Below are 13,469 nucleotides of genomic sequence, written 5' to 3' on the forward strand. Positions count from 1 at the left end.
CGTAGTCCTCCACTCCTCCCGACCCTGGCTTCTCGAGTGGTGGTGGCTGGACCCTTTTATAGCCCACCCGGAAGCGTTCTAGGTGATCACCACCTGGTCCTAATTGCACTTCCGGGTGGGGCTGAAGACTCGTTCAGCCGGGCTGTGGGAAACAGACAGCCACCCCCTAGCGGCCACCCCGGGCCCCAACCAAGCTGTGGAGGACTCCACCTCCCATGGAGCCCTGCGGGTGGCTGGGGAATCACTGTTGGCCAGGGAGGCTGCCACCAAGCATCCCGGGGGAGGTATTGAACTGCCCATGGCGGCTCCCCTTGAGCATAAACGGCAGGGGTGTCCCTGCCGGGCATGGGATCCGGCTGTCCTTCACACATCATACCCAGGATGGAGCAATTGCAGGTTAGAAGCCTTGCTCAAGGGCCCAATGGTGAGTCACCTCTGGCATTTACGGGATTCGAACTGGCGCAGATCCCTAGTCTCAGAGCCACCACTCCACCTTCTATAAGACTATATAAGTGAAGTTCTATAAGTTAAAAAAAAAAAAAATCAAAGGTCATGAAACCAAAAACAAAGTTATATAACAAAAAAGAACTAGACAACAAAACAATCACACACCAGCACTGTTAACATCCAAATCTTTAAGCTTTTAAGCCAAGCTTTAAGCATCCACGCCAGTGATGTCAAATATGGCGCCGTCCCAGTGCCTTCTGGGAATGATCATCATGGAAACCTTGACACTACATTATGTGCAGTGCATAAAAATGACTACATTGGAGAACGATTAAAAACGATATCTTTTCCCAGCAGACTCATATGGACTAATTGATATCAAAAGTGAATTCACTGAGTAGATATAAAACTGGTACAAATAACAATGGGTGTATTAAGGTCACAAAGGACTCAACACCTTCTACAAAAACCTTTACAACTCCTTATCACTCTTTTGATCCCAAGCATTTGTGATATTTTTCGACTTATATATAGTATATTTTGAACTTTAAGGAGGTCTCCTTGGGCTGATAGAGATCTTGGCCTGCTCTGGTGGCTTACTGGAATGCCTCACTTCAATGTCACTGTGGTCCTGACTCCTGCTCCCCTCACACTCTCTTCCCTCCTCCAGTATTTTGCAGATGTAAATGATGCCGAATCCTGGGTACGAGAACGCCTGCCCTTGCTAATGAGTGATGACTGCGGGAAAGATGAATCAAGCGCAGATGCTCTGCTCCAGCGCCACCTGCGCCTTCAAAAGGAGATTGCAGCCTACTTGTCAGAGATGAAAAGACTCCGGGAACAGGCCGAGTGTGCCGCCACACAGATCCCGCTGACTGTGAGTAACTGTCACTGAGAAAGGAGACATCAGGAGGGATGGCGTGGGACGTACTTGAGTGGCCTTTGCAATGCAGGTGCACCATGGTAGAGGTGACCAAATCACACTCATTGAAGGCCAGCACTCTGTGCAAGATATCATATCCGTGAAATGCCTACTCACTTCACCTTACTTTAAAAGAATTTTCATGTTGTACGGTCACTCTGGATTGTTTAGAGAACCCGCCATTTCCTAAGCTTCACATAGCGCGAGTAGCCCACAAACTGCCTACTTAAGGCACATTTTAATAGATAATGTAAGCCAGGGCCGGCACATGGAGTGACAGTACCTGAGGCAAAGTGCCAGCCTGCGAATCCGAGATTTATCTTTACTAGCGATGAGTCGTTACTCTTAATTGATATATATTACACACACAGGCTTTAAGATACTGTGCATTCTCGAAACAACAGACAAAAAATACTTTTGGAAAATTTATAAAACAATAAAAATTAAAGCTTTAAAACAATAAAATGCAAAATATGCATTAAAACAATCCAATGTTTAACGTAAAACTCATCCCGCATGCTTGTTGCTGTGCAAATTTACGAGACTCTTAACAGACATTGGTTGTGACGTACACCTTAAACAGATTCCAGAAATTAACAAAATTTTACAAAATGGTAAACTCTAAATACAGGTAAAATTCCATTACAACGAATATCTTTACAACGAAATCTTCATTACAACGAAGTATTTTTATGGTCCCGACAGTTTCCCCATATGACACGAGTCTACAGAAATCTCGTTACTACGAAGTACATTCAGCAGATACTGTGATTATAACGAAGTGCCCAAAAGACCTTGAAATGCCTGAATGAATCATCCACAGAGCAGTTAGTTCTGTGGCTGCAGCTCAGTTGTGCACAACGATCCCCAAACAGAAACATTGTAATTTTTTTTCTTTCTTCGAACTTTCCTTGTACTGTTTTTTTTGCCTTTTTTGTTTCCTGTGGTTTTCATTGATACCTTTTCCTTATTGCTCGTCAACATTTGAAAAACATCCATCGGAATTTAACTCATTGTCACCCTCCTATAGAAACGGCACATACGAAAAAACAATAACAGTTCATATTAGAAAAAAAACTTTACATTTTTGGAGGTCTCGATTGGGCAAAAAAAAAAGACGTTGCCAGTGAATTCGGAATCTTGCCATCAATGCTGTCAACTTTCTTGAAAGACCGAGCAAAAAAAGAAAAAAAAATCTCGGGTTGTAAACGTATCTGAACTGCTGCATTTGAAGACATCGAAAAAGCAGTTTTTATGTGGTTCAGTGATGCTTGTTCAAGAAACATTCTTATTAATGTGGCACCCATTCAAGAAAATGTGAGGTTTGTAAACTCTCTTGGGACCTCCCCGAACTGGACAACATGCCGAAGAGTGTCGCAAAGTCCGATCTCCACGTTTATGGAAGACTGTTTATCTGTTGCCGGGGCAACAGCTGGCTCAAAGATATACTGCGTATTCCAAAGCAAACAGAAAAGATATCGATGGGTGATGCAGCCTGACTGCTGTGTCTGTGTAAAGGAGAGTGGCAGATCACGCTACAATAAATAAGTATGCCATTCCTGTGTCAAGCTAAATAAAGTTGGTCTTCCTGAAGTACTGAGACTCAGCCTCGTGTTTTGGGTTGCAAGACAGGGACTTATATTGCGATCCCGATCTTTTATGATTTGTTTCTGTGTTTCTTCACTGCAGCGCTATGAGCCTGTTTTTGCCCTGCCCCGGCAACGGACAAACAATCTTCCACAGACGCTGCAATCGTGCTTCAGGAAAGTGTATTATCGCAAGGAAATGCTGAGAAAAATTCTTGTCAGCTTAACTTGTAGGCAGAGGGAGATTAAAATTAACACAAAAGAAGCTATTGAAATGATTGCAAATGCCTGGGTGCAAGTTAAAGAAAGCACTACAGTAACAAATACTGAATCTCATTAGAACGAAATTTCCGTTATAATGAAATATTGTTTAGGTCCCTGGGAGTTCGTTGTAATGGAATTTTACCTGTATATTCAAAGTGATACACATGTGCACCAACCTATAGACTGGGGTAAAAAATGATAGACTACAGCATGTAGATAATAATCCAGCAATAATAATCAAAATAACAATCCTCAAACTAGTGTAGATAAGGAGACATGGAAATGGCAAAGTCAAAATGAAGAGGGCCACAACTGTAGACTATAAATGCACTGCTAAAGACAGATTTAACTCAAGCATAAACATCTCTGAAATAGGAATACATTAAAACTTCCATTAAAACTCCACAAATTCCGCCCTCTGTTTTTTAAGCACCATGAATAACTTGATGATTGTGCTCGTTACATTCGCTCCTGCCACACTAAAAAAGTTCTCCATAGCTAGAAAACTGACATCATGCATTCATTGGATAATAACATTGCGTTATTTGCTTACATTGGGAGTCAGGGGTAAATGTAAGAAATAATCATTATGCTTTATTTCGTTGAACTTTTGATGATATTAGTAAAGTTAGTTTAGTTTAATGGCCTAGATATAATTTACATGGTTACAGTTTATGGGTCTTAATGTAAAAAAAAAGGTCAAATTCTGCTATTATCATCATTATAAAATACCTTGTATTTTAGAAATTTAAATACTGAGATACCCAAATAAAATATATCTGTTTGTTTTCAAATTGGCCAAATATAACTTTGCTAATACCCGTAACGCAACTTTGACAATTTTTACAGAAGTGCAAAATACAAAAAACAGTTCCTACATCTCTTACGCAGTGTCAAACATAGAACTTTCTAACACATTCGGCAGAGACAATTCAATTGAAAGCGTCTTTTTTGAATAGATATCAGGAAAATGAACGGCAATACCGTGGATTGGTTATGATGCTTCGAATTGCACGCATGCACAATTTTGGTCACCCGCTCATACAGTGGTGTGAAAAACTATTTGCCCCTTCCTGATTTCATATTCTTTTGCATGTTTGTCACACAAAATGTTTCTGATCATCAAACACATGTAACCATTAGTCAAATATAACACAAGTAAACACAAAATGCAGTTTTTAAATGATGGTTTTTATTATTTAGGGAGAAAAAAAAATCCAAACCTACATGGCCCTGTGTGAAAAAGTAATTGCCCCCTTGTTCAAAAATCACCTAACTGTGGTGTATCACACCTGAGTTCAATTTCCGTAGCCACCCCCAGGCCTGATTACTGCCACACCTGTTTCAATCAAGAAATCACTTAAATAGGAGCTGCCTGACACAGAGAAGTAGACCAAAAGCACCTCAAAAGCTAGACATCATGCCAAGATCCAAAGAAATTCAGGAACAAATGAGAACAGAAGTCATTGAGATCTATCAGTCTGATAAAGGTTATAAAGCCATTTCTAAAGCTTTGGGACTCCAGCGAACCACAGTGAGAGCCATTATCCACAAATGGCAAAAACATGGAACAGTGGTGAACTTTCCCAGGAGTGGCCGGCCGACCAAAATTACCCCAAGAGCGCAGAGACGACTCATCCGAGAGGTCACAAAAGACCCCAGGACAACGTCTAAAGAACTGCAGGCCTCACTTGCCTCAATTAAGGTCAGTGTTCACGACTCCACCATAAGAAAGAGACTGGGCAAAACGGCCTGCATGGCAGATTTCCAAGACGCAAACCACTGTTAAGCAAAAAGAACATTAGGGCTCGTCTCAATTTTGCTAAGAAACATCTCAATGATTGCCAAGACTTTTGGGAAGATACCTTGTGGACTGATGAGACAAAAGTTGAACTTTTTGGAAGGCAAATGTCCCGTTACATCTGGCGTAAAAGGAACACAGCATTTCAGAAAGTGAACATCATACCAACAGTAAAATATGGTGGTGGTAGTGTGATGGTCTGGGGTTGTTTTGCTGCTTCAGGACCTGGAAGGCTTGCTGTGATAGATGGAACCATGAATTCTACTGTCTACCAAAAAATCCTGAAGGAGAATGTCCGGCCATCTGTTCGTCAACTCAAGCTGAAGCGATCTTGGGTGCTGCAACAGGACAATGACCCAAAACACACCAGCAAATCCACCTCTGAATGGCTGAAGAAAAACAAAATGAAGACTTTGGAGTGGCCTAGTCAAAGTCCTGACCTGAATGCAATTGAGATGCTATGGCATGACCTTAAAAAGGTGGTTCATGCTAGAAAACCCTCAAATAAAGCTGAATTACAACAATTCTGCAAAGATGAGTGGGCCAAAATTCCTCCAGAGCGCTGTAAAAGACTCATTGCAAGTTATCGCAAACGCTTGATTGCAGTTATTGCTGCTAAGGGTGGCCCAACCAGTTATTAGGTTCAGGGGGCAATTACTTTTTCACACAGGGCCATGTAGGTTTGGATTTTTTTTTTCTCCCTAAATAATAAAAACCATCATTTAAAAACTGCATTTTGTGTTTACTTGTGTTATATTTGACTAATGGTTAAATGTGATTGATGATCAGAAACATTTTGTGTGACAAACATGCAAAAGAATAAGAAATCAGGATGGGGGCAAATAGTTTTTCACACCACTGTAAAAGTACCAAGCTGCGTTTGTCTATGTGATGTAAAATTTATGACTTTTAAAATTTTCATAATTTGTATGGAGTTTCTGAACGTGTGTGTAATTCTTAAGGTTTGGAATGAATTTTTTTGTATAGCTATTTTGTAATGTTAAACAAAAAGTTCCGTGAAAGTACCATCCTGACTAAAGCAATTGCCTTATCATCTCACTCCATGTGTCGGCTCAGATGTAACGTCTGGTATATCCACGACTACAAGAAGAGTCTTTTCGAAGAAGCCCTCAGAATTTCAGATCCTGGCCATATTGTAACAGAAGCAGTGTGTTTGACCAAATACCTTCTCCGCCTGCAGGAGGAGCCGCAGGAGAACAAGAAAGCCCAGGACAGCCCGTCCTCAGAAGAGGAGTGTGATCGGGGGAGACCTGTGATGCGGAGGGCAGAAAGGGCTCATCAAGCGAAGACCACCCGTCCGCTGCAGGCCAGGATGAGATTTGGCTACAGAGGTACGACTTAAGCTTTAGTAGCATTAAAGGTTTTTTCAGCCATTGAGATATTATTGTAGCTGGCTCAATGGATAAGAAAATAAAATTTTCTACAAATCTTTGCTAAAGTAAAAATATCCATCAATTTTTCTGTCGTGCATTATCAATTGATTTTATTTATTTATTTATTTTTTCTATTTTGGATACGAAAATAGGTCCATGGTTGTAATATTTTTTTGTCTTTGTGTAAAAATTGTTGTAGTCATCAGGAAATTTACAGACACAACTTGATTTCAACAAGTCTGAAGTGACTGCCTGCCTCAAAGTGAATAAGCTCCTACTAAGCACAAAAGTCACTGCAACAAATCTGATTAAAGGGAACAAAGTGGACAAAACAAATACTGAAATATCAAAGAAATAAGTACAAAACAGATATCCAATAAAACATCTCACCCGCCAGGCATTTTTCAGTTTGATGATCTTGTGCAGGGTCACACAGAGCTTGTTGAATTCCACGCACAGTTCTGCGCACAAGCTGAGAACTAAAAGGCACACATTCGCACCAGGCCAACTTAGGACAGACATGTTACGTGTGATGACTTTACCAGCGATTTTTCATTTGTCACCTTCATGCACATAAGTGAGTCGGCAGCTTGTCCTGTGAAGCCACTGACTCCAACCAGTCTGCGACTCGCTCTGACAGAATCAAACTGGTTGAAATTCCAGCTCTTCTCAGAAGGTGCTGTTTAACTGCCCTCCTTGTGCTACTGGTGCTTAATCAATGGCACTCGCTCGCCAGCACAGGCCTGTACCCCTGAAACCTTCTCGTACACATGACGGAGTCACTTTTGTGCACAGAGACAAAAGCTGCAAGACTCCCAAGTTCTTTTATGTCGTTTCTGAGGCTCACTATCTCTTGACTTTAGCTGACCTCTCCTGCGGTTTCCTAGCCTGGTTTACACGGCCACGAGTCACCTGATCCACTTGCTGACCGCTACACGCAAGAACAACCACCAGGCACTGCAATGTTAATATACGAAAGGAGACATTTAATTTGAGCCTCAGTTTTTTTTTTTTTTTCAATTCTTATTTTGTGCTTTTGGTGCCATGTTGCTCACTGGGGCTTCCACAGTGTTTATTGAATTCTGACAAGAAAATCTCAACACAGTAGTGTGCCTTTAATGTTGTATTATTGTGGCTTTCTGTGAGACTTGCCAAGTCCGTTTCTAGGTTGGTCTACTCCTGTACATTAAGATTAACACACACACATACATAGGGGTCCTATAGACAAAGTCTTCAGTGAAAGCGTTATTGACAGTCACCCCACAACATTCTGTTTAGGACCCCCTTCACATTCATACTTAAGAGAATGGCAATACCTGACCGCATTACTCAATATTGTACAGGACTCTCTGCTATCACCAGCACTGACAAACCTGCGGGTGGCTCTTTGGGTTACGTGCCACTTACTAACCGAACAATACGCTCCGCTTTTACCGCAGCTGTCTTTCTTTTGAGGAGCGACCTCTAACCTTGGTAACCCTGTGAGCAAGAAGAGCGCAGAACTTCTCACAGAGGTGTCTTCGGTTTCAATTCATGACTTCATGACAAGGCAAAAGAAAAAGACATAGAAAATGTAAAAGCAAAATGTTACAATATTAACATATAATAATACCAAATAAAACAAGATATAAGAGAAACTAAAATTGATAGTAGCAATCTGGATATAATCATTAGAAAAAGAGAGGTTGGGAGCACATGCTGATTACAGCGCATTGCTGTACCCACCCCACCACGAACCACCTGGATTGGGACCTGAGTGCAGTGGGTGACACCTCAGCACCACACTGGAACAATGTGAGGTTTTGTATGGTGGCCATCAACCCCCAGGTTTTCCTTGCAAGTTGGAGGACCTGCTTGCAGGGCTGGATGCAGATTAACGTCATACCAGGATGATGCAATGGCAGGTTGTTAAGTGCCTTGCAAAAGGGCCCAATGGAGTAGAGTCACTTCTGGTGTTTACGGGACTCTACGTCCAACTTTCAGATTGCCGGCACAGATCCCTAACCTCAGAGACATCACTCTGCCCTGGAGAAAAAAAAAGAAAAAGAAATTGAAAATGAGACGAAGCGTACGGAAAATGTCAAGGATTGGATGTTATCCTAGGCCAGGGGTCCTCAATCCCAGTCCTGGAGAGCCGCAGTGGCTGCAGGTTTTTGTTCTGACCTGGTTGCTTAATTAGAAAGCAATTCTTGCCAATAAAGCACTAACAAGCTATGAAATTAAATTAACTCTGCTATGTCAGGTCATTCTCATATCCTAGATTTTCTTTCCCTTTCTATCATGCAAATGATTTGAAGGCTAAAATGGACGAGTAATTCTCAGTCCTTCACTTTTTTCTCTTCATTTTTCTTCCAAGTATTTAATTAAACCCAATAGTGCAGATAAATACACACAGGTGTAAATGTAAATAAGCTAAATGGAGAAATGCTGCTCTCTCTTGTCATTTGCATGTTATTGATAAGAAGGAGCAATTAAAATAGCTGTTTAAGACAAAATTTTAGCAATAAGGGCTCAAAATCACTAAAGTGAAGCAGAAGTGTTACTTTAGCAATAAGTGCTTTTTATTAAGCAACTGGGTTGGAGCAAAAACCTGCAGCCACTGCGGCTCTCCAGGACCGTGACTGAGGACCCCTGGTATAGGCGGCTTTTGATTTAGCGGTTGGCGTTATTCATAAGATGCTTTCGCTGATGTTCAGATGAAACAGTCACACATATCTCGATCTCTGACGTCACTTTCGCCCTCTCCTTTTTGGCTGTTTAAACAAGCCATATTTATGTTAAAATTCCATGCGGGGCTTTGAGACATGTAATATTACACACATTTGATTGACTGCCTGTCCGTATAATGGATGACTTTGCTCCAAGTTTTTGATCTTTTTACGCATCTCCAATCCCAAGTTATAAAATGATCAATAGGGCCTGAGGCACCATAGTTGTTTCCTGGTCTTAAGTTAAAATAAAAAAAAAAAGAAAACGCCCTTCTGCTTCGTTTCCACTTCACCTATGTTGTAATCCGCTGATACAGATGTTTTAAGTTGACAGATTGCTGGTATAATTCAGGAAGGGAAGAAGCTTTGATGTTAATTGCTCCTGTAAGTGTCCTGTAAATTCATTTCATCTTGTTTGTCTGAGTGATAAATATGATAAAAATATAAGCATTTGTTATTTAAAAAAAATTGAAAACCTGGCACTCCAGGACACACGGCAACCCATTTACACGGCTCGATGTGAGCATTGTGAGCCAAACACAATGGGATCCTTTTGAGGTCTCATGAATGGTTTCATTTAATGTATAGGGTGCACCCGCCTCTAGCGATAGTATGACAAGATGAACAAGCAAGTGGATTGTTTTAATTCACTTACCCACAAGTTACAACAGATGCTGAAAGTGGTCCCCGTTCACATCTATGCATCTTTGGGCACATCAGAGCATTTTGGCTGATACTGCTTGAAGCTCTTCAACAGTGATGATGCTGCTGTGGATAATGTTCGTGACATTTTCCTTGAGTTCATCCAGGGTATGTGGATTGTTGGCATACACTTTCTGCTTTAACTTTTCCCGCAGATAAAAATCGCATGTGGACAAATCCAAGGGAACACAGTGGCCATAACCCCTCTGTAAACAGTTCATGAACCTGTGCCAGTGAGTCGTATGTGGTGTGACATGTTGCACCATCTTGTTGGAAATAGCAGTACATTTTTTTCTTCTGGTGTTAGTTGGTTGTAAAATTGTTCAAAGATGTCCAGGTATAGCTGGAACACTGTACACAGGGTGGCACTACGTTGCCAGACAGACGGACAGTTGGCAGACAGAGAGCAAGGGGCTACTTATTCTATGTTAATTAATGTTGACTTATGTTTATTTTTTATTGTGTCTTTTATTTTTCTATTCATTTTGTAAAGCACTTTGAGCTACATTTTTTTGTATGAGTATGTGCTATATAAATAAATGTTGATTGATTGATTGATACTATGGCCTCCTCCAAAGAACGTGGCACCGGTATTGGAGCCAGGCTACTTTTCCATGGCCCACCCTGTATTTAAACTTCTTTATCTTGTTCTTTCTATTGCTGCCGTTAGGGGTTGCCACAACAGATCATTTTCTTCCATATCTTTCTGTCCTCGTCATCTTGCTCTGTTACACCCATCACCTCCATGTCCTTTCTCACTACGTCCATCAACCTTCTCTTAGGCCTTCTTCTTTTCCTCTTCCCTGGCTGCTCTATCCTTAACATCCTTCTCCCAGTATACCCAGCATACCCAGCATCTCTCCTCTGCACATGTCCAAACCAATGCAATGTCGCCTCTCTGACTTTGTCTCCCAACCTTCCAACTTGAGCTGACCCTCTAATGTCCTCATTTCTAATCCTATCCATCCTCATCACACCCAATGTAAATCTTAGCATCTTTAACTCTGACGCCTGTTTCCTGGTCAGTGCCACCGTCTCCAGCCCATATAACATAGCTGGTCTCACTACCATCTTGTAGACCTTCCTTTATCCATTTCAGATTTGTGAATTTATTTCAACACAACCCCCATTTCAGACCCACTTAACTAGTTCAGGTTTGCGAGAGTCAGTACATATCCTGGCACTCTTCAAGGGGGTGCCAGTCCATTGCAGAGCACACTCATGCATGCCCTTTCCCACACTCACTTCAAGTTGTTTAATGACCCAAATACATGCATATCCCGGGGATGAGGAAGGAAAACCAGATGAACAGGTACAGAAGCCCACACCAGGCCCCAAATTCCACTCCAGAGCCATGAGACTGCAGCACCACACCACCCTAACAGCAGCTGTCTACAGTAACTTGTTTTACTGTTCATGGATGCATCCTCAGGTCAGAGAACAGAAGCACTCTGCTCATGAAATGCAACGAGTGGCGTCCAAACAGTACTTGAGTATCACTTACAGAAGAAATATTAAGAAAATGCAAATTTAACTTCAAAAACTGAAATTAGCCACCGAAAGCTCGAGCCTCACTCTCCTCTATCCTATCATTTTCTTTTGCCGTCTTTTGCAATTTAATCCTCTTTTGAATTCCCACTTCTTAAATCTTCATAAGTTTTTGTGTTTCAACTCCTGCTTATCAACATAACTCTTTTATGTTTAGCCGATGATGTGGTCCTGAAGCGGGGTGACATCCTTGAAGTGGAGAGCAAAGGTAATGGTGACAAATGGCAGCTGAAGAACAGCCTGGGACAGACCGTGCTCGTGCCAGCTACTTACCTCACTGAAATGCCAACCCAGGTGAGCACTATAATGATGGCCGGTAAAGACAGTTTAGAGGGGCAGCAGGTACACCTTGATGCCATGGGAAGGTAACAGAAATGAAACATTCAGGTGGACAATACAAAAAAATAAATGTCTGCCTTCCTTCACAGCAGGGGTCCTGGCCAATCACCCAAATGAACCCCACTTGTGTGATTTATCCTCTCCTCTCCTCTCTATAGTTACTGAGCATGCCCTGAAATAAAAGAGACTCTGAGGTCCCGTCTCTCAGAAATTGTAATGTTTTCTAATTTAAAACTGTACTTTTGTTGATATTTTTTTCTCATTTTAATGGCATTAAATGATGATGATGATGTAATTGCATCATCTTGAATTTTGGTTGCTATGGTATCATGTTTTGCTGAGGGGTGTGGCTACTTGTCCATGTGGCAGTCACCTTACTTAAGACCAAGGCACCTTCTCTGTCATTGCCCAAGCTTGGCCTTCAAAAGAAAGTCTGATGAAAACACCACCTCTGGCGGTTTCTTTTGGACTTGACTTTTTTCCTCATTTCATTATGGAAGGTTCAATCTGTGAAGGGGTCTTAGTTCTCCACCTACAAAGATGGTAAAATAGAAAACCGACTGCTACATCTCTCTATTATAAAAAAAAATCCTGTGGGAGGGAATGACTAGGAGACAATACGTGATCTTCACATTAAGATCACGGAAGACAAATAAAAGACCCGTGAGACGAAAGAGAATGGCCACTGAGCGTCTCACGAGGATATAGATGAACATGAGATTCTTGCAAGACACACCCTACTTAAATGCAATATCAGAGCACGGCCAGCAAAAAAAATCAGTAGTGTAAAGGCACACAGCACACACAGATACAGGGGTCTCAGAGCATATAAAGCGTATAAAGGACAATACGTTATAAATGAAACGTTGACAACTAAAAGATTGCATTAATGCAAACAAAAGGAAATTAATCATCAGGACCAGGTGGAAATGAATAAATAGCAGGACAAAGCAAGGTCAGAAATAAAAGGCAAAGAGCAGAAAGCAAAGTCTTTTCGCATTCGTATCATTCAAAGCACAAAACGTAGATTTACACAACAATGAACCATATGCTATGAGAATCTATGGTCCCGCAACAGTTAAAGCAACGACAAGTTTGATTTCAAAGAAAACACAATTCGGTCAGGTGTATATTTATGATGATGGAGAAGCGATCACAACGCGAGCAGCCGAGTCATGAAGTGGCAAATAGGATGGTGGCTGTACAGGCTTTAAAATGATCGACGCTGCCTTCCCTTCAAAACGTGAGCAGTGTTATACGTCCTGCGAGAAAGAGATTTAACCACGCCAGGGGCCGTAAATAAAGTACAAGTATTGTTTTTACAATGTCACGCGAGACAAGGCAGTGAGCCATCATTTAAAACAAGTCCACAGATATCTAACCTAGCAGTTGTTGGATTGCTTTTGGCAGACACGCATCATGTGCTCCCAGCTCTTGAAACAACGACATGCGACAAGCAGAACAGGCAGCTTGCAAACAGCAAAAAGACAGCAGATGATCCGACAGCATATCCTTAGCTTGTGTTCAGCCACATAACCCCCACAATGCAAGCAGCATTATACGTCTGGTGAGAAAGAGATGTAACCACGCACAGGGCCGGAAATAAAGGACAAGTATTGTTTTTACAAAAGTTTCTAAAGTAAAAGTGAAAATAATGCATATGTAACAATTCCGAAGAAAATAACAATCTCTTTAAATTGTATATCCGGTAAATCAAACATAGGGGTGGGCGAGCGAAGCAAGCAGGGGGCGGAACCC

At 41.5% G+C, this 13,469-nt stretch overlaps 1 protein-coding gene across 1 annotated transcript in view; it reads left to right on the forward strand.

Annotated features, from left to right (window-relative positions):
* Positions 1-13,469, forward strand: part of LOC120519091 (spectrin beta chain, erythrocytic-like) — a 147,161-nt gene that overhangs the window by 24,603 nt on the left and 109,089 nt on the right. The window contains exons 11-13 of the mRNA XM_039742188.1: positions 1,118-1,324; positions 6,033-6,372; positions 11,530-11,666. Coding sequence (XP_039598122.1) covers positions 1,118-1,324; positions 6,033-6,372; positions 11,530-11,666 — 684 coding nt within the window. The remainder of the gene's footprint in view (positions 1-1,117; positions 1,325-6,032; positions 6,373-11,529; positions 11,667-13,469) is intronic.

This window comes from Polypterus senegalus, chromosome 18 (assembly GCF_016835505.1).
Source record: "Polypterus senegalus isolate Bchr_013 chromosome 18, ASM1683550v1, whole genome shotgun sequence".
Lineage (NCBI taxonomy): Eukaryota > Metazoa > Chordata > Cladistia > Polypteriformes > Polypteridae > Polypterus > Polypterus senegalus.